General features: G+C 64.1%; 2 protein-coding genes across 3 annotated transcripts in view; both read right to left on the reverse strand.

Moving 5' to 3' along the window:
* Positions 1–7,205, reverse strand: CDC42EP4 (CDC42 effector protein 4). Its single transcript, XM_065035068.1, has 2 exons — positions 7,049–7,205; positions 1–1,824 (listed from the first exon to the last, which is right to left on the reverse strand). The coding sequence occupies exon 2, from the start codon at positions 1,698–1,700 to the stop codon at positions 780–782; it is 921 nt and encodes a 306-aa protein (XP_064891140.1). The 5' UTR covers positions 1,701–1,824; positions 7,049–7,205; the 3' UTR covers positions 1–779.
* A 4,436-nt stretch (positions 7,206–11,641) lies between these two features.
* SDK2 (sidekick cell adhesion molecule 2) overlaps positions 11,642–26,054 on the reverse strand; it is a 44,005-nt gene continuing 29,592 nt past the window's right edge. Inside the window, exons 15-45 of one of the 2 annotated variants that reach the window (XM_065035066.1) lie at positions 25,800–25,947; positions 25,590–25,730; positions 25,327–25,508; positions 24,973–25,088; positions 24,071–24,266; positions 23,790–23,888; positions 23,299–23,490; positions 23,097–23,218; positions 22,914–23,023; positions 22,675–22,825; positions 22,291–22,528; positions 22,096–22,211; positions 21,683–21,872; positions 21,338–21,436; positions 20,601–20,795; positions 20,314–20,515; positions 20,032–20,135; positions 19,851–19,921; positions 19,575–19,710; positions 18,858–18,914; positions 18,556–18,657; positions 18,309–18,424; positions 17,520–17,706; positions 16,593–16,730; positions 16,346–16,522; positions 16,096–16,221; positions 15,638–15,802; positions 15,192–15,332; positions 14,416–14,554; positions 13,925–14,051; positions 11,642–12,913 (exon numbers count right to left, since the gene is read on the reverse strand). In XM_065035066.1, coding sequence (XP_064891138.1) covers positions 12,560–12,913; positions 13,925–14,051; positions 14,416–14,554; positions 15,192–15,332; positions 15,638–15,802; positions 16,096–16,221; positions 16,346–16,522; positions 16,593–16,730; positions 17,520–17,706; positions 18,309–18,424; positions 18,556–18,657; positions 18,858–18,914; positions 19,575–19,710; positions 19,851–19,921; positions 20,032–20,135; positions 20,314–20,515; positions 20,601–20,795; positions 21,338–21,436; positions 21,683–21,872; positions 22,096–22,211; positions 22,291–22,528; positions 22,675–22,825; positions 22,914–23,023; positions 23,097–23,218; positions 23,299–23,490; positions 23,790–23,888; positions 24,071–24,266; positions 24,973–25,088; positions 25,327–25,508; positions 25,590–25,730; positions 25,800–25,947 — 4,637 coding nt within the window. In that variant the 3' untranslated portion in view covers positions 11,642–12,559. The remainder of the gene's footprint in view (positions 12,914–13,924; positions 14,052–14,415; positions 14,555–15,191; positions 15,333–15,637; positions 15,803–16,095; positions 16,222–16,345; positions 16,523–16,592; positions 16,731–17,519; positions 17,707–18,308; positions 18,425–18,555; positions 18,658–18,857; positions 18,915–19,574; positions 19,711–19,850; positions 19,922–20,031; positions 20,136–20,313; positions 20,516–20,600; positions 20,796–21,337; positions 21,437–21,682; positions 21,873–22,095; positions 22,212–22,290; positions 22,529–22,674; positions 22,826–22,913; positions 23,024–23,096; positions 23,219–23,298; positions 23,491–23,789; positions 23,889–24,070; positions 24,267–24,972; positions 25,089–25,326; positions 25,509–25,589; positions 25,731–25,799; positions 25,948–26,054) is intronic. The other variant, XM_065035067.1, reaches the window with a different exon arrangement.

Raw genomic sequence — 26,054 nt, forward strand, 5'->3', positions numbered from 1 at the left:
TGTCACTACTGTTTCCTTTTATTCTTTGCATTTGTACATACATGGTATAAAACCCTCCTTTTCCACCTGCCTGTGCCAAGCCAGCCCCATGACAGTGGCCACCTGGCACGCAGGACCCTGAGGGACAGACCCACACCCCATCGGCATCCCCACACCCCCCGGGCTGTTTGGAGGGTCAGGCATTGGGGATGGATCCATCCATCCATCTGAGGGATGGGGAGCGACCCCCGAAGCACGGGGCTGGAGGCTCCCGGTCTGCAGAAGGTCCCCGAGAAACCTGGGGAGCTGGGGCCACCCATGGTCCTGGGGTCCCCCCTGAGCTCCAGAGCCAAGTCCTTCCTCATGGGAAATCTCCCCTCCGTAAAAACCAATCACAAGAGTAAAGAAAGTTAAGTACAAATCGGAGAGCAGTAAAAACCGTACAGTGGAAAAAAAAAATATATATATTACTAAAGGGGCTAAAACTTCAAAGCCTCGTCTTGTTTGATCCTATATTGTTTTACATGGGGGGGAGGGGGGAGAAGAAAAGAGCTAATATCCAAAGTCCAACAGAAAGAACCAAAATCAGGTCTGCTTTCCTCCCCAGGGCAGGAGGTGTCAGGGCTGTCCCCAGCCCGCAGCAGAGCACTGTCCTGTCCCACGGCCATCGCTGCCGGGGAGGGGGAACAAGTGAGGAGTTGAGTCTTCCCCGGTGCCACCCATTGCAGCACCGGAGCATTCGGCCCTGTGTCCAACAACCGCAAACGAGAACCAGACCCCTTGGCTCAGCTGCCTGCCTTTTATACTCTGATCTCGTCGTCATCTTCATCAGCAAATGAAAACTCCTTGTCGGGGCGTTTCAGGGGTCCCCCCCGCTGGCTCGGTGGCCCGGGGACAGGGCTGCGCTCCTCCGGCCCTGAGGGGCAGCCGGACACCAAACTGCTGTCCCTGGGGCAGCGGCCACCGGCACCGCGGGATGGGCTCTGGCTCAGCGGGGCTGCCGCCACGGAACCAGGCAGGGCAGCCTCCTCCTCCTCCTCGCGGCTCTCCTCCAGCTCAGGGTCTTCGTCCTGCTCCCACTGCTCCTTATCCATGATGCTCAGCACGTCCCCGAGCATGGAGGGCCCCAGGTCGATGTGGAAGGACATGATGGACTCGGCGTGCTTCATGCCCGCCCCGCTCTTGGCCACCATGACGGGCAGCTCCGTGATGTCCCCGAAGTCACGCTCGTCCAAGCCGGGGCTCAGCGGCCCAGCAGCCGCACCGTTCGGGTGCTGCTGCTCTTCGGGACTCCCCTCCTCGGGCAGCTTCTTCACCGGGCTGGAGGAGAGGCTCTTGGGCAGCTGCCCCGCGCTCCTGTCCACCTCCTTCTCGTTGAGCTGCGGCAGGGACACGGCGTTCTTCACGAACAGAGCCGAGTCCCGCAGCGACCCCAGCATGTCCTGCCGGTCGCCCCGCGTCACCGACTGCGAGCGCTTGCTGCTGCGGAAGCGGCGGGAGAGCAGGCTGGGTTTGGAGGCGCCGGGCTCCTCGCCCACCTCCGGCTCCCCTGCCTTGCTGGTGAGAAAGGACGTGTCCCCAAAGGCGTCCCCCGCCCGCCCCACGTGCATGGTGTGGCGGAAGTCCCCCAAGGGCGCGCTGATCATCTCGGCCGTCAGGTCGGCCCGCGAGCGCCGCTTGGAGTGGGCAGAGTTGGAGACGAGCTGCTTGAGGATCGGCATGGCTGCGGCCAGGAGCGGCTGCGCCGGGGCGGCTGAGACGGAGCTGGGCGTCCCACGGAGCCGGTCGGGGCTCACACCTGCTGCCCTGCGCTGGGCTGACACCGGCGTCACAGACGGATCACTCCTAGGGGACGGGAGAGAGGGACACGGTCAGGTTTTGAGGACACGGCCCTGCCAACACCAGCCCTCATCCCACCAGGCTGGTGACCCCTGTGCCCAGCAGCTGCTCCACTGCCCCAGGAACAGCTGTCACACAGAACATCACTCTGCAGGGACGGGTCCCCAGACACCCTGAGCTCCCATACACCCTAAACAAGCAGGTCCCAGACCCCATCCATGGGGCAGACGCACAGAAAGGACCGCAGGAGAAAGACCTGGCCATGGGGGCACTGCAGGACAGTCCCAACCCTGTGCCCCATGCGAACGGGCACCGTTTTCACCCACTGTCCCCTCCCCATGCAGCCCCAGCTCGCTGACATGGGGCACGGCAGCACTGGAGCCTCCGGGAGCCACACGCCCAGAAGATGCCTGGAGTTTTAGGTTTTTTTAATTGGCAGAAAGCAGGGAGGAGCGGACGCCAGGAGGAATTGGAAGCAGACGGCAGGAAGTGTGTGAGGAGGGCGCAGAGCCCCGGGAGGCACCGCCAGCCCGGCGGTGGGATGGGGGGGCTGGGATGGGGCCGGGCAGCACCCGCAGGGACCTCTTCCCACCTGGTTGGATGGGGACACAGCCTCGCTGCCACCCTCGGGCACCCCAAAGCTGTTTGTGCTGCTCCTCGCTGTACTGCGGTGCTGAGCCTGTGCGTGGCCGTGCCCACCCGCCCCGGCCACCTCACTGTCACCGCTGTGACTCAGGGGCGGCAGAGATGACGAGGGCCCTGGCTGACTGGGATGTGGAGAGGCACGTTCCTCCTTCCCACAGGCACCTCGGTGCCACCAGCCGACCTGTCCAGCCCAGCGCCCGCGGTCACAGCAGAGGGGACAAGGACAGCGACCACGTCACCGCATCCTGCGCTTCCCCGGCGCCAGGCAGCCCCAGGTGGTCCCGGGAGAGGCTGCCGGGAGGAAGGGTTTGCAGCCGCCCTCTTCCTCCCTTTGGGCACAGCCAGTGACACTGTGACAGCCACGGGAAAGAGACCGACATCTCGCCTGGGGGCGGGGGTCATGTCCCCCCGCTTGCCCATCCAGCCGCAGGGTGCACTGAACAGCTCTGCAGTGTCACCTGGAAGAGAGTCCCAGCCCCACAGCCTGCGGCCCCAGCACAACCCAGTCCTGTCGCTGCTCAGGCAGACAGCGCAGGGGCCACAGCATCTGCCCCACAGCTCCCAGCACAGCACAGCTCCTGCCCCATCCCTTCCCAAGCCTGCGACACCCATCTGTGCCCCACCAGGGCAGCGCGGCCTCAGGCTGCGGCTGGGCTGGTTCTGTGTGAGCAGGATGGACTCTGACCCCACACAGGTGCAAAGTTCTGGTTCCCTCCCATGCACGGCTCCCGTATGGAGCTGGTGTTCCCCATGGCACGGTGACGACGGCACATGGCGGCGCTCCCCATCCACCCCCGGCAGGATCCCACCACCCCTGGCCCTGAGCCCTCCTGGGCAGAGCCCTGGGGATGCGACACTCCTGGGGCCTCCAGTGGGCAGAGCCGCCAGTTTATCCCCAGCAGCTGGGGGAAGTGGCAGAGCAGCCGCACAACCTTCTCTGCACCCTCAAACTGGGAGACAAGTGGAGTTCCCCCCCTCCTCGCCCCAGCGGAACGCAGACGCGCAGCTCGCTGCAGCCCCGCTCCCCTTGGCAGGGCGTCCCGCACGCCCAGCTGAGCCTCCGCGTGTGCGTGGCACAGACACCCTCCCCTCGCCAGCTCTCCTGGGCCGGCATTCCTCCAGCCCTCGCTTTTACATAAAATAAACACTCCCGGCGAGCTCCCCAGCTGGGCCAGGCAACTGTGCTGCTGATTTAGGCCATCTGGGGACTGTCCCTCCCTTGTATTTAGATTTCAGGGCCAAGTTCAGCATTTGTGAGATACTTTGCAAGAGGCGGCAAAGGGGCCACGAGGAGGTTGGAGCATTACCGGCGTGCCGCGGCAGCCTCCCCGGCCAGTGGCTCTCCATCGCCACCACAGCCCCCAAACAAGCTGCCGTGTCCCCCCTTTGATGCTCCTGCCCACAAAGCCTTTTCGTAGCAGCCAAAGTCTGCCCAATCTCCCGGCGCTCTGCTCCCAGCTCAGCCCAAGAGGTGCCGGCAGCGCGGGGGACGCTGCTGCCCGCACAGCCCGGCTGCCGGCCCCGTCCTGCCCGCAGGGAGCGGGACACAGAGCCCTTTTCTCCTCCTTTCGCTCGGGGAGAGCGGATCCTGTGACATTCCCACTGCCGGCGCTTTCACAGAGGAAACCAGGCCAGGGTGGCTTTGCCACCGGCGCCTCTCCAGCTGCCTACCAGGGGAAGCGGCTGGGTAACCCGAGAGCCGCGGCAGGCAGCACTGCCCGCCCTGGCGCAGCCGGCCCCGGGCACGGCCAAGTTCCAGCAGAGCTTCGGGGAAAGGGGAGGGGATGGGACCTGCGAGCGTGGGTCAAGGACGAGAGGGATCAAGTGAACCGACAGACCATGCACTGCTTCCCACCTGCCCTCTCAGCCCTTTGGGACCGTGAGCTGAGAAGCCTCAGGTCCCTGGGGACACGACTCTCCCTGCGAATGGGTGGCTGTGGAACAGCGGGGTCCTGCAGCCAGCGTGGAAGGCGGGACAGCCCCAGTTGGGTGCTGGCACTGTGTGCCCCGATGGTGCAGGCTTCCCACAAAGACTCCCCATCCTTCCCATCTCATCCCAACCAGCACCAGTCACCCACAGGGTCCGGTAGCTTAAAGAAAGAGCCCAGTGCATGGTGCACATGAGGGAAAGGCAGACTCCAGCCACGCTCCCACACATCCTGCCCCTGGCTCGTCCCGCTCAGGGGCTGGGAGAGCCAAACCCACGAAGGGGAAAGCATCCCAGCCAGCCCGGCCGGCTCCAAACGAGCCTCCCCAGCTTTGCCGTGCAGATGCCCCAGGCAGCAGCCTCGAGCCCAGAGATCAGAGGATGCTCTTCCCAGCCAGCCAGGCGCTGGGGCAGGGGCTGTGCTGGACCGGTTGGACACCCCCATGTCACCTGGGGTCAGGTAGAACCCGCACGCTGGGCAGGGAGGACACAGCAGCTGCTCAGCCCCACTTTCTGGTACAGAGCTCCTGGGGATCTGGCTCAGGAGGCCCTTTGATGTCGGTGCCTGGCAGACAGCTGATGGAGACAGGGCACGGAGCACACCCTGACACCACCAGCCCCGGGAGGGGACCAGCCCCGGTCACACCGGGCTCTCCGGTGACTCTTCCCAAGGCCTGGGGGCAGCCAGTCCTGTTAGTGCGGCAGCCCGGGCGCCCCGGTGATCGTCTCCTCCCCAGTGGGTGACAGGTCTGGTCCTGTCCCTGGCACCAGGACACTGGTGCAGCTCAGCCAGGGGATGCACACAGCAGCCCCAGCAGCGCCTCTGGAAGTGGAAAGGCAACCGTCAGTGAGCACCAGAGCTGGGGCTGGTGAGATAGCTCGCCAGGGCAGGAGGTGAAGCTCAGCTCTTGCCCGGGCTATCAGCACACCGATCAGAGCCAAGCCGGGGAACTTCTGGCACGCCAGTGCCAAAAGCAGAGCAGCTCTCCCCAGGGACTGCCGACAACCGGGAGCTAGCCAGAGTTCAGCGAAGAACTATTGGCAGGACACGCCAGAACACGCACAGGACCATAAATCCTCACGCTACGGGGCCACGAACCAGCCCACGGCTCTCCAGGGCGAGGAGGGGACGTTTCCGGGGGGAAAGGTTATCTCCTCGCTGGCCCCAGCTCTGTCTCTCACAACAACAGGGGCTGGCTGGGGTCCCACAGGATACTGGGGCTAAACAGACCTCCCGACCTCTGCCAGGCTCCAAATTCCTGCGGTTTCGCTGGGGTGGACGGGAAGTAAACAGGCAGCCTTCCCACGGCTTGGCTGCAGCACCCTACCTGCCGGCGGGGCCCAGCACCCCACAGCTGGCCAGCTTGGGGGGCCCGCGGCTGCGCCGGCTGTTTGTGCTCGCGACGAAACCCAGGGAACAAAGGGAGAGACCGCCATGGTCAGCACATCGCTGCCGGCAGCGGGGCTGCCTGCGGGGAACGGCGTGGGGCTGCCGGTGGGGCCGTGGAGGGAGCCCCATGGCACAGAGTGGGGCGGCTGCCCCCAGGGAGGGGGATTCGGGCCAGCCTTGCTCTTCTCCCCACCAGGACCCAAACTCACTGAAACTCCCCGGTGCTAAACCTCAGCTGGATTCACTCCACGGTCTCCGAGGGAGCTGTGTCCAAAACAGACTTGTTTACTGCGTGCCCAGCTAGGGAGAGAGCCCCGTCCTGGGGCGCAGAAACATGCACTCCCCTCGCTGCCTCAGTTTCTCCCCCGGACAGCTAACGATCTCAGCTCCCTCTATAGCAGCCTCCCTAATCTATGGATTCGGCACTTGGAAACATCTATACTTCACACTGCCGGTGCCGGGGTCAACCCAGGGCAGCGCGGGCTGCGTCCAGCTCCCCACGGGCACCCGCTGCCCACCAGCCCCGGCTCTCCGGGCACCGTCCCGCACCGGAGCGGGTCCGGTAGCCAGCCCCGTGCCCGTGCTTGCAGAGCCGGCCCGGTCCCTGCTCCCCGGGGCACTCACGGGAGCTGCTGTGTGCTCCCCAGGGATGGCGAGCAGCGCTGGGTGGGACCCGGAGCCCTGTCCGGGCTGCAGAAGGATGAGCTGGAGGGGGATTTCGGGCGGCTCTGACTCAGCACCCGCCCGCGCCCGGCCCCGGCCAGCCCAGGGGTGCCGCTGGACCCGCTCCAGCGCGGGGAGGATCAGCCTTTCCGAGAAGGGCCCCGGGCAGCCACCGCCCCGGCTGCGGCCACCGCCGGCTCCGGGCACCGGGAAGCCCCCGCCGGGCTCGGGGGCGCGGGGAGCCGCGGGCGAGCGGCCGCCGATAGCCGGGGCGGGGTGAGCCAGGCCGGTGCCTCACACCGGGCAAACACGGCTCCGCATCCTGTTAACCCCTTCGCCCACCCGCGCCGCGGACCGGCCCCACGCCCCGGTGTGGCGGAGGGGTTGGAGAGGGGATCGCCACCGCCCGCAGCCCGTTACCGGAGCGGGGCTAGGGGCAGCCCCAGGAACCCCGCCCGCCGCTGGACAATAGCCGAGACGGGGCCCGGCTGCCTCCCCCCGCGCCGAGACGAACTGAACTGAACCGAACCGAGCCGAGCCGAACCAGGCTGAACCGAGCCGAACCGGGCTGAACCGAGCCCCCCTGTGCCCCGGAGCCCCCGTACCTGCGCGCCCGGGCCCCGCTGCCGGGCCATGGCCGAGCCGAGCGGGAGCGAACCCGCCCCCCCCCGCAGCGGCGGCGGGCATGATGTCATCGCCCCGCCCGAGCCAATGGCGCGGCGCCACGTCACGGGGCAGTCCCACGCCCTCCATTCAAACCCGAGTGGGGCGGGGGGGTGACCCTTGTCCCGGGCGCGGCCCCGCCCGTTGGGGGGTCCCGCGGTGGATTGGGGGGTGTCCCCCCGAGTAGGGCCACGAGTAAGGTCCCCGGCCCCTCCATGGGCGTGGTGGGGGAATCCGCGGACGTGGGGGGTTCCGGATCCGTTCACTCTTGGGTGTCCCAAGTGGGGTCCCCGCAGGCAGAGCAGGGGCTGGCTGCACCACGGCAGACCGGCCGGGGGTGGGGAGGTGGGGGGTGACCGACTCTAATTAATTAAGGGGACTGAAGAACAAACTGAGCCACCATGAGGTGTGTTCAGGCACGGGGCAGCACCCGTCTCCCCATTCCACTCATGACCGTGACACCAGCACCCACACTCACTCTCCATCGTCCCCCAGCTCTCAGTCCCCAGCCAGCCCCGCTGCCCCGCCCCCCTAGGGGGGTCGCAGGGCCCCTCCAGGCCGTGGGGCAGTTGGGTGGTCCGTGGCCAGGACACAACGACGGGGACACCATGGCCACCCTGGCAAAGCTGAAAGGGAGAGTGCAGGGCTGCACAGCCGGGGATTAAGGCGAGACCTTTGTGGGAGAAAAGGGGCGGGAGAGATGAGATTATCCCGAATCTGCCTAATGCAGCGTATCTTGCATATTCCGGAGCGTCTGGCGGCTCTGCAGAGGGGGCCAGGCTGGGGCACAGGGGGTGGCGGTGGGTCCCGGGATGTCCCAGCCATACCACCCTGGGGGCTTGGGTGCTGGGGCACAACACTGCAGGGAGCTGAAGATTTCTCATGTTATCAGTGCAAGAAGCTCCATTCCCTGTGTTCGGCAGCACTGACCGGATGGAGCCGGGTCTGGACAGCACTGGACGCTTTGATGGCTCAGCTGGCGCAGATGCTTCCCTCGGTGGGAAGGGCAGGAGGCTGCTTGCGGCATAACCACAGAGCCGTCGCTCCTGCAGGCCGCAGGGCGAGTGTGGCACAGCAACAATGCCGGGGTTGGCGCAGGGGAGAAGCTCTGCCAGGCTGATCACCGTGGCCAAACCACCCAGGGCACGGCCTCTGCCCGCAGCCAGGGTGTCCGGCATCGCCCGCCTCCGCCGGTGCCAGCAGTCTGCTTCCCAGGCCGTGCTGCTTCCTCGCCTCGCACCAGGGCCATTTTCATAGCCGGTTTGTTTGGCGTATTTTATTTCCCTTGCTTTCCATACGAGGAAACTGAGGCAAAGCCCCAAGCCCACAGTTGAGCAGGGGTCCCCTAGAAGCCACCGCTGGATGCGACACTGGTTTGTTACTGGGTGAGGAAGAGGAGGAAGGTTTGCCAGAGCCCCCACCAGCAGCTCGCGTGGGGCCAGTGTGTCACTCGGAGGCCGGTGCGGTGCTGCTTGCCTCACCTGAAGCTGTCACGGGAGCGCGGCGCTGGCTGAGACAGCGCAGTCAGGAGGGATTAACATCAGTCGGCGTGTGGGAGCTGCTGGGGAAGCTCCCGCGGGCTGGCCTGGCGCCGGCTGGAAGAGAAGCACCCACTCAACTTGAAAAACTGCCTGGCAGAGATGGGCCCCCTCCTGTCCCCTCCAGCGCAGCTCGGGCCACGCAGAGCCCTGGGGTGGACGGCGGCGTGGTCGGGACGCTGGGAGGCTGCGGAGCACGGAGCGGGGTGGCCATGTCGCTCCCACCCCTCCTGAACCCATTGCTGGTTCCTTTTGCTGCTTCTCAGCAGCTTTTGAATGCGGAGAATAAAAAAAAAAAAAAAAGAAAAGAGAAAAGAAAAGGGTTGAAAAGCGCTTTGAAAAGCAGGGCAGGGAGAAGCGCCCAAGTTTCCCGGCAGCCCCGTCCCCTCCTCCTGCCGCCAGCGCCTGCCAGCTTTGTCTGCTGACGCTGCTGCGGCCGCGCAGGAGATGCTGCCGAGCGAGGTGGGGGCTTTCCCCCAGCCCCAGCGCTGCAGCAGGGCCTGGGGATTCCTGGGGATTGCATCCGGACACCCCGGGGGCCAGCAATGGGACATTGCCCCCACCGCCCCCCCACGTTCCCCGAGCTCCAAGGCCCAGTGCTGGCTGCTGCCAGAAACATCCCCGAAAGCCCAGCTAACCCCTGGACACCAACTCGCACCCACAGATGTGGGGTTTCACCCCCTCCTCATGCCCTTCGTCCAGAGGTGAACGGTTACCCAGCTCATCTCGGCAGGACCGTGCCACCTGCCTGCTGCTGGCACCTCAGCACCCTTGGGTGCCTGGGTGAGTGCAGGACACACGGTGCGCAGGTCGGAGCCGGCCGTGTGTGAGCTCTCCCTGCAGCCACCTGCCTTTCCCACCCCAAATGCTCCCCTGGCCAGCAGCGCTGGGGAACAGGCTCACCCAACCTGCCACCCACCCAGGAACCCATCGCCCATCTGTGGTGTCCCCCAGGGATCCCACCTGAAGTTTGGCTGCTGCAGGGACCCACCGCAGCTGGTGGCACCCATGGAAATCCCCTGTCCTGGCTCAGCTCCAGTGCAAGGACCCCTTTGTTTGGGGTGCCGTGGTGTGCGCGGCAGGACGGTGCCAGGCACCCATGTCTGCAGGACAGGGTGCACCGCCGCAGGTCTGTCCTCTCCGCCGCTCTCCTCTCCGGGAGGGCTCTGCCGGTGCCGGGAGCTCCGCAGCCGGGCACAGAGGCGGCAGGGCCTGCGGCACCAGGGGCTCTGAGGATGCGCTGAGTCCCAGCTGGTCCCGGCGGTGACAGGACAGGCTGTCCCTGTCCCCACACCCCAAGGCAATGGAAAGGTGGGGACACCTGGCTCTGCCCCAGGAGGTGGCAGGGAATCGGGGAAATTAATCTGGAGGAAAAGGAGAGCCCAGGGCTGCTTCTCCTCCAATGCACACTGAGCGTTTCCCTTTGCTCCGATTGCTCCTTGCTGACCTGATCTCAACCCGGAGAATAAACTCTTACTACCTGCCTCCTCCGACAGCAACGCTGCTCCAGCCAAATAAATAAAAACCACAGAATTCTGCCCAGGTTTGTAGACTGCAACCCCTGTTTCTGGCAAACAAACATCTCCCCATCACACCTGCAGCAGTGAGCAGGTACCGCTCCAGTGCTGCCCATCCACCCGGCACGGTCCGGGGGTGCAGCCTCTCCCCTCTGCCCCCCTTGGCTCACAAACCATGATAAGTGAGCGCTGCTCTGCCCTTGGGAGAACCCGGCAGGAGCTGGGAGACACGTCAAGGACAATTCAGTCCCGGGGGGCTGATGGCTGCCGACAGCTTGTCCTGCCTGTCTGCCGCGCGGAACAGCCTGGAGAGCCGGCGGGGCAGGCACGGAGGGGTTTGGGAAAGAGCTGGTTGTGGCAGGAGCACAGTGAAAGCCGAGGCGGGAGAGAGGTGGCTGTGCTTGGCAGGGAGCACGGTGTCTTCCCCCTGAACCTGTGCTGGGGGGAAACTGAGGCAGCACAGGCAAGCAAGAGGTCCCACTGGTGCCCCTGGCACTCAGCCCATGTCTGCTGTGCCCACACTGGGCTCTGTGCCCTGTGCAGCTCCCAGACCATCCCCAAAGAGTAGAGGGTGACCCCACCACTGCGGTGGGATGTGGGATCCGCCACTTCCTCGGGTGCTGCATCCATCAGCCGTGGGAAACCACGAGCACAAAGGGCGCGTCCTGGCTTTGTCACCATTGCTGCCACAGGGCCCCGGTGGCTCTGGCCACAGCCGCAGCAGCGGCTTCACCTCCTGGCACCACACCAGCTCCAAACCTGCTGTGGAGGTTGCTGAACCCTCTGGCTTCTCCTCCAGGGAGCACATGCAGGCTCACAGGACCCACATCCCGCTGTCCCTGCAACAGGGGACAAGTCCAGGGACCACATCAGTGCTCGCTGGGTTGTGGCTGCTCACAGGAGCTGAACCATGCCCTGCGTGGGAGCGGAGCAACCCTCGCACGAGGAGCAGCCCTTGCACATGGCGCATCCCCCGCATGGGGAGCATCCCTCGCACGGGGAACTCGCGCATGTTGTTCGACTCCCCAGACCTGCTCTGCCCCACGTTGCTGGCAGCTCTGTGTCCTGGCTCCGGTGACAGGATGATTTCTCTTGCACAAGCCCAGACACCTGGGGCTGCAGTTGGGCTACAAACAAGGGGCAGGATTTGTCCAGCCAAATGCAGAGCCCCCATCTGTCCCCATTCCCATGTCTGCACTCAAGTGGGGTGCCAGGGAGGTGACAGGCACCCCTGGGTGCCACAGTCCCTTTGGCACCAGCTCCAAAGTAGGTCGGATGAGTCACCTGCCACAAATGCTCCTTGTCCCCACTGGCACTTCTGGCTGTGTCCCCAGTTTCTCCCCATCCCGGCACCGCAGCCTCTGGCACTCTCTGCCTGGCTCCTTCCCCAGTGCCATAGGGTGGACACAAGTCCAGCTGGGGCATCAGGACAGATGGACGCATCCCGCCAGCCCCAGGGTGACAGAGAGGCCAGACGGGCTGATCTCAGGCTGTTTATTGGCATCTCCCTCGGCTCAGCCCGGGCACCGCGGCCCCACCGGGCTGCTGCCTGGTCACCCATAGGCACTGCAATGGGTTTACTGTGCAGAGACCACCCGAATGGCCCCAGAGCCCCCCGGGCATCACCGCCCCTGTGCGCCCTTCATGCTCCCAGACCGCTGCACAAAACCCCGTTAAAAAAAAACACCAAACCACCAGCAATGCAGAGGAGCTGCCACAGTCTGAGCCCTCGCCAGATCCCATGTGATACCGGGGTGCAAAATGAGGGGGGACATCAGCACCACTTGCACCCTGGCAGGGCTCCCCTGGGGTTCAGTCCTGGCTTCTGCTGGGGGTGCTGTGCTGGGCCAGGCACTAATGAGGGGAGGAATTAATTGCCCCCTGGGTTCCTGGGGGTCCAGGGTGTGGGTTTCAAGTCCAGAGGTTTGAAGTTCAGCAGAGCTCCTCTTCCCCCCGCAGTCAGTGGTCTCTGTGTCACCGCTTGTCCTCATAGCCTGGGGTGCCACAAGCCGGTGGAGGGGCCAGGGTCAAGGGCGAAGTCCAGTGCCATCCTGCCAGCACCCCGAGCCCCCCGAGGAGTCCAGAACCCAGAAAGCTTTGGCCAAGAAGAGAAGCTGCTTTTGCTCTGCAGCCCCAGGGAAGGCGCTCGGTGTTCTGCTTCGGTGCTGCCAAGAAAGCAAAACACCCTGAGCCGGGACCGCTGCCCCCGGCACCGCTGCCAGCCCCGGGCCCTTCGGCCTCTCTGCTTCCTTCTCCTCTTCTCCCTCTTGCTGCTTTTTTTTTTTTTTTTCCTTAATTTCTTGGGGCTTTTCTCTTTTTTTCCCCCTCTCTTTTTTTTTTCCTTTTTTTTTTAATATACATTTTTTTCCTCCTGTTTGTTTTCGCTTCTGTTTAAATATCAAACGAAGGAAGAAAAGCCAGCGATGGGGGCCCTGGAGCCAGGAGCCAGGCTGCTGGGCGGGCGGTAGAGGGTCCCGGGCTGGCTGGGGGGGTTGCCGGGGGCCTGGGGGGTGGGAGTCCTGCTGGCTTTGGGACGGAAGAGGCTGCCCTGCTGCGTGGAGGTGCTGTTGGCCAGGGGCGCGTGGTCGGGCTCCCCCGAGTCGCTCTCGGTGTAGCTGTACGCCTGCGCCCGCGAGATGCCCTTCTGCTGCCGCCGCCACGAGTTGTAGTAAGTGGGGTCGCTGATGTAGTGGTTGACGAAGGAGTGGGCTTTCTGGTGGCCGGGGTCCACCTCGTACTCGCTGTCACTGCCCTAAGGACAAGATGAGGGGGGTGAGCATGGGTGGGGGGCTCCAAAAATAGGGTGAGCTCTCCCAGATGTGGATCTTTTGGGGATGCTGGTGAGCACATCCCAATGAGACTGCACCACTGGGGTGTTCCTGCCTCTTGCTAAATCAAAATAAAGCCTTATACAAAAGGGTTGCAGGGTCCTGGGGCCCCTTGGGGGGTCCCTGAGCTGGCAGGGAGGGTGTTTTTGGGAGGCGGGTGCGGGCGGCCCTGCCTCCCCGCTGCCGGTAATTGGATTCAGCTTCCCCTGGCCGCACACAAAGGGCCCATTGAGGCGGTGGGGATGCTGCTCGCGCCAGCTCCAGCTCCCGCTGCTCTTCACAGCTCCGCAAAAGCCACTTGAGCCCAGTGTGGGCACAGGGGAGCGGAGCCGGCAGCCACCGCGCCAAGGCAAAGAAACAGCCAGTGCCAGCAGCGATGGGGGGACCCCTGGGGCTGCTCCCCCTCCCACCTGGGGACAGCCATGGGGACCCCCGGGAGCTTTCCCCAGGCTTCAGCCTCAGCTTTTCAGATCCCACCCAGCAGCGGTCCCAGTGACGATGCCCCACGGCCTCCCAGGGGCCGCCTGCCCGCGGCCGCGCTCCTGCCCGGCCACAGCTGCCCGTTCCTCCGGGAGGACACAAAGCTTCCATTTTGCAGGGTTGGCAGAGCCATGGCCGTTGCCACCAGCGACCGGGCAGCAGGACAGTCCCCAACTCTGCTGCCCTCCTGTCCCCTGTCCCCAGCAGCCCCAAGGGCACCCCTGCAGTGCCACATCCCCAGCACACAGGCCAGGGGCTGCGCCAGCTTCACTCAGGCTTCATGCCACAAAACTGCGGGGGATGCAGGACCAGCATCGCTTTTCCCAAACGCTCCCCTGGACCCACATGGCGGTAGGCAGAGCGTGGGGCTGATGCCCAGGGAGGGCTCCCAGCCCCATCCATCCTGCGTCCCCTGCCCCACATCCCTGTCCCCTCCTGCAGCCCCAGGTGGTCACCTGCGAGTCGGAGACCTCGGAGGGTTTCTCCGTCAGGCTGCTGCTCTCAGCAGGGATCAGGTCATTGTACTTGGTCACGTCCTCGTCTGAGTAGTGGAGGCTGCCGGGGCTGGGCCGCGGTGGGGACCTCGGGGAGAAGCAGGTGCTTAGTGTGGGTCCCCCCTCAGGGCTGTGTCACACGGCGATGAGCCCAGCCAGACCCCAGGACGCCCCCAGGCTGTGCCAAGCACTCCCCAAGGTGGTCCATGAGCTCTCAGGGATCCCCAGCTGTTTGGCATCCCGGCACATCAGGGCTGGTGCGGTGGCTGCAGCTCACGGGAGGGGGGGCACTGGGCAGAACCGGGTCACCCCCCCAGTGCCAGCCCCTCACCAGCCCCATGCTCACCCCACAACGAGTGCACAACAGAGGGATGGGCACAACAGAGGGATGGGCACAACCTCCAAAAAACTCCCCCTGGCCCGGGAAGGGGGCTGTGGCGGGGGGTCCGTACCGGGTGTAGATGCCATTTTTCCGGCAGAAGGAGTTCTTGACAGAGAGGCGCCGGTTGTTGAGCTCCAGGGCGGGGAAGCTGCTCTCATCCAGACTCACCATCTCGCCGTGGCTCAGGGCAGTCGCCTTGGAGCCGTTCCCTGTGGGATGGGATGCTCAGCCTCCCCCAGACCCTCCCTGGGCAACACAGCACTGGGGGCCCAGACCCTGTGCGGGGGGGACTGGGAACTGCCCGGGGAGGGGTCAGGTCCGGTGTTGGAGGGACCACAGCGTGGGGACAGTGGCGAGGTGATAGTCCCACAGAGGTGGCTGTGCAGTGACAGTCCCCATGTGCGGCATCACCCCCTGCCCGGCACCACCTCAGCTCACAGCCTGACCTTCCCCATTGCCTCCAGCCCCTGGCTCAGCCACTCTGTTTGCACAACCAGGAGATCTGGATTTTCCCCACAATTTGAGCCCTTGATACAGCTAAGAAAACAGAGCTGTGTTTGGCTAATCCCGGTGACCTCTGCCGAGCCCCCGGGCTGCTCTGCCCCCGCAGCTGACAGCAGGACAAGTCACTGATTTAATCTTTAGCTCCCAGAGCTCTGCAGGAAGCCCACAGCATCGCTATCTCATGTCACAGAGTCTCTAAGGAGCTGAGCCCTGAGGCAGAATCCTACCACCCCAAAGGCAGCAGGGAGACCCCAGAGAGGCTCCTATGGGGTCAGGGCTCTGCACCCCCTAGCTGTCACCCCAGAGGGTCCCATCACCACCCACCAGATCCCCGGCGCTCACCCGAGTCTGACTTCTTGGCATACTTCTTGCTCTGCCCGCGGATGATGAGCACGAAGACGAGGAGGAGGATGAAGATGAGCCCCACCAGGGCAATGACCACCAGGAACCACCACTCCTCATAGAACGGGTTGGCTTTCTGGGCTGGGACACAGCGGGGATGATCAGAGGGGGATGGGCACGGGGGGCAAACCAGTATGGATGGGGAGACGTCCCTGCAGGGCACGGAGTCACTTTGGGGAACTTTATGAGACATGGATCCACATGAGGGAGTGGGTTAGATGGGGAGAGCAGGAGGTTTTGCAAGGGGAGATGCTGCTGGCAGCAGGATTTGGGGCTCTGCAGGAGCCAGGCAGGGTTGGAGATGGGTTTTGGTGATGGCCATGAGAAAAGAGCAACGCTGGGACCCATCCCACCAGGGGTGTCCATGTGCTGCCCCCCCAGGCTACCTGACACGGAGGGGGAAGGCGTGCTGGGGGTCCCGTAGCCATAGTCGTTCACGGCGATGACACGGAAATCGTAGCTGACGCCCTGCTTGAGGATGTCCATGCTGAAGGTGTAGGAGGTCACCTCCTTGGGGATGTCTTTGATGAGGATGTCCCAGAGCCCCTCGTCTGGAAGAGAGAAGTGGCCTGAGAGCGGGGAGACCAGCTCTGCGGGACCCCCCCAGGGCAGGAGGCCGATCCCCCTCTGTCTGGGAGTGTGTGCCCCCCGCCCTCTCCCCAATATACACCAACCTCACTCACCGTGGCATCATGGCCACAACCCCAAACACCCAGGTCCTAATCCCCAACCTCCGGGTGGCCTGTGAGAGGTCAGCACTCCCTGCCTCAGTTTCCCTTTCTCCTGAACCCAAAGCACCGCCAGCACCAAGGTGGGGATGGGAAGCAGAGAGGAGCTGCGATACCTGAAGGACGCGCTTCGAGGACGTATCTGGTGATGGGCCCTTGGCCAGGGTCCCCGCTCGACCAGTGGATGGTGATGGCCGAGCCATAGCGGGAGATGAAGGGCTCACCGGGGGGACCGGGGGCACCTGGGGACCCAGAGCAGAGCTGGAGGCAGGGGGTACACACTGGGACACGGCCATACCAGCCGCGGTGGCACTGGGGGAACTGTCCCCACCACATGTCCTTCCTCATCCCCCTCGTCCCGGCTACCTTCCCCGGGCCCCGTGGTGATGTTCGCCTCCACATCTGGCCCATAGGCGAAGGTTTTGGCCCGGATTCGGAACCGGTACGTCACGCCCTCGGCCAGGTCCTTCACCTTCATCCACAGTGGGCTGTTCCCCTTCACGTCCACCGTCACAATCTTACTGACGCCTGTGGGGACAGAGGCTGAGCCGGGGCTTACCCGGAGGTCTCCCGGTTTCCCCCAGTGCCCCCAGGTCCCCAGCCATGCCCTCACCATCCACGGGCATGCAGGGCTCGTAGACCAGCCGGTAGCCCTCCAGGATGCCATTGGGCAGTGGTGGTGGCTCCCAGGACACATTCACCGATGTGGTGGTCAGCTCGCTGAATCGGATGGAGCCGGGGGCACTGGGGGCTGCAGGGGAATGGGGTGGCCGGGGACAGCTCAGCACTCCCAGGGGACACCCCCAGCACTGAGCTGGCCCCTCTCCCTGTTGCCACCCCAGTGGAGCTGGGACATCAGTCACCATCTCCCACCACCCTGGTGCCACTCCATGTCCCCACCCCCGGAGCAGAGACCCCGCCAGGGCACCACACACAGCTGGGGGAACGAGGATCACAGAATTGTTCAGGTTGGAAAAGACCTTTCAAATCCAACCATAAAACCAACACTGCCAAGTCTACCACACAGTCACAGTATCTCCTCCTTGTCTCCCTTCCCTCCTAAGACATTCATCTTCTTCATGTCTCACCCAAGACCTTCACCCCCATGTCCCCCCAAACCAAAATCCCTCTGGGGGAGCCCATGGCTGGTCTCTGCTGGGGACAGCAGGAGCCAGCATGGAGCTGAGGGCATCAGATGGACCCATGACCTCAAGTTGCGCCAGGGGAGGTTGAGGTTGGATGTGGGGAACAATTTCTTCCCCAAAGGGCTGTGGGGCATTGGAACAGGCTGCCCAGGGCAGTGCTGGAGTCACCAGCCTTGGAGGGTTGGACAGACGGACATGAGGTTCTCAGGGACATGGGGCAGTGCCAGGGGTGGAGTAACAGTTGGACTTGATGAGCTTGAGGGTCTTTTCCAACCAAAACGATTCTATGATTCTGTGACACCTCCCCACTGAGCCCAGGGGCAGGAGGATCTGGATATGACCGGGCTGGGGACAGCAGTGCCATGGGCTGGGGACAGCAGTGCCACGGGCCCCACCTGCCTGCTGTGTCCTCCCCGTGACAGGGGGGCTGCGGGGCCCGTCGCCCGCGGCATTAAAGGCGGCGACGCTGACCCAGTACGAGGTGAACCCCGTCAAGTTCTTCAGCTTCACCCCGGTCTCAGGCAGGAAAAGCGTCTTCACCCTCATGCTCTCATTCTGGCGCTGGGCCTCCCAGAAGTGGATCTGCAGGAGGAGGAGGGGACACAGAGACCCGGTGATGCTGGATTCGGACCATTTTGCCCACCTCAAGCACCTTTCAGCGCCCAAACACCCCACACAGCCCTGCTGGAGTTCCTGGTGCTGGACATCAGCAGCCTGGCAGCATCCCAGTTGCATCGCAGCAGCATCCTCACGGCACCCCAGTTGTACCCCAGCACCATCTGGCTACATCCCAGTCACATCCCAGCAGCATCCTGACTACATCCCAGCAGCATCCTGGCTGCATCCAAGTTGCATCCCAGTGGCAACCCAGCGGCATCTGAATGACATCCTGGCTGCATCCCAGCAGAATCCGGCTTCATCCGAGGGCCGATATCGCCACCTGCTGCCCCGTGGCCGCTCGGCACTGGAATAGGACGCCCGACATCCCCCTGGAACACCCGGCATCTCCCCAGAATCGTGTCCCTAACGGCGTGTAGAACATTTCCAGAGCACCCACCAACTCCCAGGGCACCCAACAACTCCCAGAGCACCCTGTGCCCCCCAGGAACCCAGCCCCTCCCCAGGACACCCAGAGTCCCTGAGCCCTGGCTCAGCACCAGCTCCCAGGTGACAGGCTGCGGTACCTTGTAGCCCTGGATGTCCCCATTCTGGGTCTCAGCAGGTGGCGGTTCCCAGGTGACATCCAGCTGGGTGGCCGTGGCCGCCTGCACCGCCACGTTCTGTGGCGCACCAGTGGGCACTGTGTCGAGAGAGGGGACAGCGTGACAGCCCTGCTAGGGCCAGGGCAAGGGACATCCCCCCTCCAGATGCGGGGCACATGTGTGGGATGTGGGGTACCAGGGTAGCCAAGCCCCATCCCGGTGCACTCACCTGCTTCACCCACAAACACCTCCTGGGGGGGACTCGGGGGGCCCTCGCCCACCGCGTTGTACACGCTCATGCGGATCTCATAGCGTCGGTGCTTGCTCAGGTCTGGGGGGGAACAGGGAGGTGGGTTGGGGGTCCCACTACCCCAGGAGACCTGGCAGAGCCCCCCACCTCACTGGGGGAATCCCCAAGGAGCAAAAGGAGCGAGAGGTAGAGGTGTCCCTGGGCTCAGGGTGGTCACCCCACGGCACAGGTAGGCAGAGGGGAGGGACACACAGGGGTGGCAGAGGGGAGCAGTGACTTACTGTCCAGCTCGTACTGGGTGAGGGACACCTCGCTGAGGTTGTGCACGGCATAGACAGCTGGTGGCACAGGGCAGGGAGAGCAGCACCTGGTTAGTCCCCCGTGTGGCACAGCTGGGGTCCCACCGGCGAGCACCCACCCCAGCACAGCCACCCACCCCCGGGGTCCCCTGCAAGGGCTCTGTCACCCCCAGGTGCCAAGGGGGCTGTCACAGCACCGAGGAGCCTTTCCATCCTCCATCCTCATCCCCCAAGTGGCACAAACTGGGTCTGGGCATTGGGGTGTCCATGGGGCTCAGACCATGGTGCACACGGCCAGGTCCCATCTGAGGCTCTGCCCTTGTCACTCATGCCCCTGTTGTCCCCAGAAGGGAGGTAATCCCTTTCCCTTTGGGGTCTGACAGCAGCACAGCTGGACACACACAGCGGGACATCACACAGACACCCATCAGGTGCAGACATGGGGACACCTGTGCTACAGGGACACAAGGGCTGAGCACAGCAGGACTGAAACAGTGACATTGCAGGCAAGCGTGATAGGGACCATGGACCTGGTGGCACAATGGGACCAGTGACATCTCCTTGGAGCACAGCCTGACCCTGCCAGCTCTAGGAGAGCCTATGGAGCACAGGATGCTGCCCTGCCCATCTTCCCCCCACCACCACTAGGACACCCCCCAGCCACGCATCCCCAGGCTCAGCAGGACCACCAGCACTCACGGGTGAGCTCAGCCCAGGTGGCTCCAGGGTGGCCGATGCCACGCAGGGTGACACCGCGCAGGCTGTCATACACCAGCTCCCGGTAGCGGAGGCGGAAACCCAGCAGGATCCCATTGATCTTGTCCTCAGCCGGGGGCTTTTCGGGGGGGGAAACAGTGAGTGGCTGCTCTGGTCCCCAGCACCCCAAGGTGACTGTCCCCAGTGCGCCTCAGTGACACCTCTCAAGGGGGACAGTCCCACAACACCCAGCAAGGTGGAGGGGACAAGGGAAAGTACCTGCCAGCGGATGAGCACCGAGGTGGTGGTGTGCGGGGTGACGGAGAGGATGGTGGGGGCTTCCTCGGGGGCTGTAGGGAGAAGGGGACAGTGAGGCTGCGGAGACGCCCTGGGCACTGGGGGGTGCCCAGGCTGGGGGACACCCCCTGGCCCTGCCCCAGGAGCCGCAGCCCGCGCTGACCCGCCTGCAAGGTGGTGAGCGACTCCGACTCCTCACTGTACTCGCTGTCCCCAATGTCATTCGTCGCCTTCACACGGAACTTGTAGGAGGTGAAGGGCTTCAACCTGCATGAGAGCAGAGCGGAGAGGTGAAGCCAGAGGGCGACCCCACCAGCCACCCTCCTTCCTTCCCACAGGGCACAGCGCTTCCCAACCCTTGCATTGGATGGGGAAACTGAGGCACAAGTCAACTACCCAAAGCAGAGCCCATCGCCTCCCCGGACCAGGACCGGCCATCCCTCACCTGTCCACGATGAAGGCGGTGGCGTTGCGGCTGATGGAGACGGGGTGCAGCGCCCACTCGCCATCGGGCAGCTGGCGGGTTTGCACGGTGTAGTAGCGGACGGGGGAGAGCCCGTCGCTGCCCGGCTCCCAGGAGAGCAGCACGCTGCGCGCTCGCACCTCCTCCTGCCGTGCCAGCGGCTTCCCGGGGGGCTGTGGCCGGTCTGGGGGAGGCAAAGGGCTGGGAGCGCCACCGGCACCCCGCGGGCACGCACAGCCCCCCGCCATAGCCTGGACCCCCCGTTATACCTCTCTTCTCCGTGGTGACCACGAGGGCTTCGGCTGGCTCACCCCAGCCCTTGCGGGTCTGCGCCGCGATGCGGAAGAGGTAGGTGGCCTCGGGCTGAAGGCCAGTGGCCGTGTACTGCCGGGTACTGGGCTCCAGCACCTCCGTGGCGGCTGCGGTGGCCGCCGTGGTGTTGAGGCGATGGGTGACCTGGTACGCTGGGGGAAGGGAGCAGCATTGGGGGACTGGTGGAGGGGATACTGTCCTGGTCCCCCTGTACACACTGCCCCCCTCCACCTCTGCCCATGTACGGGGTCAGCAATGGGGGGTCTGGGCTCCTGGCACAGGGGAACTCATACACAGACAGAGGGGAAACCCCAACCCTGGGGGGAACTGGCTCCAAGGCACTTGGGGGAATCTCAAGTTGCGCCAGGGGAGGTTGAGGTTGGAAATTAGGAACAATTTCTCCCCCAAAGGGCTGTGGGCATTGGAACAGGCTGCCCAGGGCAGTGCTGGAGTCACCATCCCCGGAGGGGTTGGACAGACGGAGATGAGGTTCTCAGGGACATGGGGCAGGGACAGGGGTGAGGTAACAGTTGGACTTGATGATCTTGAGGGTGTTTTCCAACCAAAATGATTCTCTGATTCTATTTCAGGGAGCTCATCTCTGCCCCGCCATGCTGATCACTGCTCCCATGGAACCTCTGCCCCCCTCTGCAGAGCATCCCACTGCAGTGCCACCGGGACAGTCCCCACCTACCCAGGATGATGCCGTTGGGTGCTGCGGGCGGCTGCCAGACCAGCCGCACTGAGGTCGTCCTCACTTCAGGGAAGAGGATCCCCACAGGGGGGCCAGGCACTGGACGGGGGAAGAGATGGGGGTCACTGGGGGTGCACAAGTGTGTGCAAAGTTCCCATCCCCTTGCAATGGGAGCCCAGAGTGTCCTGGTCAGGGGGGAGAGAGACCACCCCAGGGAACAGGGATGGGGTGGGTGGGACGGGATGGGATGTGGGATGGGATGTAGGATAGGGAGGTGCCTTAGGTACCCAGGGAACCCCCCCAGCCCATTTAGGTCTCTCTGCCCATCCGGGTGCTGTCACCCACCATCATCCAGCGTCCGCTCGAGGACAGGGGGCCGGCTGGGGACCCCGTCGCCCATCCTGGTGAAGGCCAGCACCCGGATCTCATACAGCGTGTATTTGTCCAGCCCGCTTAGCTGTGCGCTGCGGGAGGCATTGCCCTCTGCTAGCCAGAACTGCGCACGTGTGTCCGCGTCCTTCTCCTTGTACATTACCTGCAACAGACCCCTGTGACACGGCCGGGCAGGGCCACAGCCCCTGGCACCCCCTGGGATGGTGCAGCATGGCCAGGGCTGGCATGGATGGGCACCAGCTCTTGGAGGTGGCATCACCACGGACCTGGCAGCCTGCGGGGTGATTCACCCCAGGGAAAGCCGTGATTCCCAGGTCTGCGGGACAGGCAGGCAGGGCATGGGCAGGGCTGCAGGACAAGCTCACCTTGTAGCCCAGGATGAGGCCGTTGCAATCAGCCTCAGGGATGTCACCCCACTGGACCAGCATGCTGCTGGAGCTGGTGGCCAGTGCCGACACATTGCTGGGGCCAGAGGAGGGCACTGGAGGGGCGTGAGAGGGGGTCAGCAGTGGGATCCAGCCAGGGTCGGTGCCCGGTACCACAGGGATGGGCAGCAGTACCTGACTCCCGGGTGCGTCCCAGCACCGTGGGGCTCCAGGGCCCCAAGCCGATGGCATTGAAGGCCTGGACCTGCACCCGGTACTCGGTCCACTCCTCCAGGTCCTCGATGGTGAACTCCCGCTCCACGCGGTCGGGGACAATGTGCACCGCCGGCTGCCCTCGCCCGTCCGAGCGTGCGCACCGGATCTTGTAGCCCACCGAGTCGGGGTTCCCATTGTACTCCTGCTCCAGGAGGGGCTGTCCCCACCCGCAGAGACGGGCACTGTCACCCCCGAGCTCCCACAGCCACCCCAGCCCCAGCCCTTGGCTCCTCATCCTCCCGCCTGCCCTGTGAGCCCCGCGCCTGTGCGCACAGCCCCCCCAGAGCTGTGCTCCCCCCTCACCATCCAGCGCAGCCACAGGCTGGTCTCGCTGGCCGTCCGCAGGGTGACATTGGCAGGTGCCACATCAGGGGGTGCCTGCAGGGTCTGGATCCTGCGGGAGGGCAGGCTGGGGGGGCTGGTGCCCACGATGTTCACCTGCCGCATGCGGAAACTGAGGGGGGAGAAAGGGGTTCATGGTGGGGGGCAAGAGGGCTACGGTCCCCCGAGGGGGATACTGTGACACCATCCCGGCCACTCGCCTGTAGTAGGTGTAGGGCTTCAGGTTGGGCACCTCCATGGAGCGGACATCGGGCTCATTCGCCAGCTGGTGGACGAGCCCCCACTCTTCGGCCTCGCCGCTCTGGCCCACCTGCATGTAGGAGGGGGATGAGTTGCCTCCCAGCACCTCCTCACCCCCCAGCACACCCCGAGCCACCCCATACCTGTGCCTCCACCTGCCAGCGGGAGATGGAGGTTTTGCCATCGTAGCCCGGCCGAAACTGGAGGGTGACAGAGCGGGGTCCGATGTTGGAGATGCCCAGGTTGGTGGGGGCACCGGGGAGCTCTGTGGGGACAGGACAGGGTGGGTGGCACCGGCTGCTCACCCCCAGCACTACCCCAGTGCAGCGGCACCCCCACACTCACCTGGCGGCACCCCCGAGGAGATGGTGGAGGAAGAGAGCTGGCCCTGGCCCTTGGAGGTCATGGCAGCCACCTCGATGGTGTAGGTGGTGAGGGCGGTGAGGCCGGTGACGCGGTACTCCAGGGTGACGTTGGGCAGGTAATGGGTCACCCGCGTGTTGGTGCGGTTGTACTCCTCCCAGGAGATCCGGTAGCCTGGAACGCACCCTGTGCCATCAGCCCCCCTCAACGCCCACCCCCAGGGGCTGAGTGGGATGTGGGAGATGTGGTGGGGTGGGATGGGGACCAAGGGGTGATGCTGCAGTGGGAGATGCTGTGGGGTGGGATGAGGACCAGGGGAGATGCTATGGGGTAAGAGGAGGACCAGAGGGAGATGCTGCAGGGTGGGACAGGGACCGGGGGGGATGTGGGGGAGTGGGATGGGGACAGAGAGACACGCTGCGGGGTGGGATGGGGCTGATGCAGAACTTGGGTATCTGTCCATGCTCCCTCACCTGTCAGGATGCCGTTCTTCTCCAGCGGCTCCTGCCAGCTGACCTTCAGGGATGTGTCCAGGATGTCACTGAAGCTGAGATGTCCCACGGGGCCAGGAACTGCCCGAAGACACCCAGGTTCAGCACGCAGCCACGCACCCACGGCAGGAGCCCTCGGCACCCACGGGAGCCCCACCAGGAGCGAGCATGGAGGGGGTTCCTCTTGCATAGGGCTTGGTGGGACCCCCATTCCACATCCCGCGGGACCAAATCCCCCATCTCAGGGCTGCTCCCCCCCGTACCGTCCTCGTGGGTGCGCACCAGCTGGGGGGGGCTGCGCGGGCCGTCCCCCGGCGTGGTGAAGCACAGCACCGAGGTGAAGTACTCGGCGAACTTGCGCAGCCCGGCCACGTAGCCCACGTGGACGCTGTCCTGGAAGTTGGGGCGCACCGTCACCACCGTCGCCTCCTCCTCGTGCTCTGGCTCCCAGGCGATGAGCTGCGGGAGGAAGGGGCTGGGACGCTGCCGCCAGGCATCGGTGTCCCCACCGCACACATCGGCACCGCAAACACCGGCCTCCGGGCACCTCCGGCCTCCTCTTATGTATTCAGAGCTGATTAAATATCAATTAATGGCGCAGGGAACACTTGGTGCCTTTAAAAGCACATGTTTACGAGCCAATACAGAGCACACGCTCGGTGATTAACTCCCATTGATAACGGCATGTAATCGCCCCTCGCCTGCGTTTAGGAGGGATGTTTGGGCATTTAATTGGTATTGTGCATGATAGCCTATAGCAACTTAATTAAATACTAATTAGGCCCTAAAAATACTAATCAAAAATACTAAGTGGCATTTAATAAGAATGTTAAATATCCTACTTGCTCTGGTTATCTCATTCAGCGGCAATTAAATTCCTGAACTTCTTTTGAGTGGATTAAGAAACAAGTTTAATGTTTTAATTCAATTTAATTAATGTAAATTTGAATTAATTGCAATTTGGAATTAATTACAGAGCATGGGAGACTGCGAGCCCATGCAAGTGTTAAATTTCAGTAAATATTATTCTAACAGCCAGGCCGGAATCAATTAAAACCCGGGGTTCCTGGGAGGAGGAGTCCAGATGGTCTGTGAAGGTCGGCCAAGGGGTTTCCCCCACCCAGCTGCCCTGGTTTTGGGGAGACCCGCGGGAATCGCCCCTCACCTTGTACCCCTGGTTGATGCCATTAATGAACTGGGGACTGGGGGGGTTCCAGGTGAAGCGGATGGTGGTGGAGTTGGTGGCCTCGGTCTGCACATTCCCTGGGGGCACCGTGGGGACTGTGGGGACCAAGGGACAGCTTGCAGCGGCTCCAACTTGGTGAGGTCCCCTCCATTGCTGGGTGCCACCCCCCAGGAGCCCAAGATACCCCCGGTTGGGCGAATCCCTCCCCAGCACATCCCAGCATCCCTGGGACCCTCAAACCCATCCTCCTCCTGCCACCTGTCCCCAAGACCCCCTACGGCACAGCCTGTCACTGTGGGGTGTCCCTGCCCATCCCTGCCTGTCCCCACCTACCTCCCTGCAGTGTCCACTCTGTCACCTTCATGCTGTACACCCCCAAGCCCGCGCTGTTGTACGCCGCCACCTCGATCTCGTAGTTGGTCCAGATGATGAGGTCCTCCAGCAGCAGGTTGTTCACCTCGGCGTTGGTGATGTTCTTGAACTGGTAACCCACGGGCAGCCCGGCCAGGCAGTACCTGGGGACCGGGGCGGGGGTCAGAGCTGCTGGTGTCCCCTCCAGCACCCTGGGGCATCCACGCTCCCCTGCCAGTGCCTACCGGATGATGTAGCCCTTGAGGACACCGTTCTGGTGGCTCTCGGGGGGCGGTTGCCACTGGATCATGATGGACTGGTTGGTGCGGCCGCTGGCGATGACATTCTGGGGGGGTGCAGAGGGGGGCTCCTCGGGCAGGGATACCCTGTGGGGGACAAGGTGGGGGTAAGCACCAAGGACTGCCAGCCCCCTGGGACACCCCAGCCGTGCTCACCTCTCTGTGTCCTTGCTGAACTGTCCCCTGCCCACGTCATTCACAGCGCAGAGGCGGAACTGGTAGGAGCGAGCGGGGACCAAGCCCCGCACCGTCACTGAAGTGGCCTCGGGGTCCACGCTGCCCAGCAGCACTGTCCAGGGTGCGTCTGCAGGGGAGACGGGGGTGGAGGTCCCGACCTGCAGGACACTGGGGTCCCCTGCCTGGCTAATGAGCCCCGTGGTCCCCAAGGTCCCTGCAGCATCCCCTGCTCGC

The sequence above is a fragment of the Columba livia genome, chromosome 18 (assembly GCF_036013475.1).
Source record: "Columba livia isolate bColLiv1 breed racing homer chromosome 18, bColLiv1.pat.W.v2, whole genome shotgun sequence".
Classification (NCBI taxonomy): Eukaryota; Metazoa; Chordata; class Aves; order Columbiformes; family Columbidae; genus Columba; species Columba livia.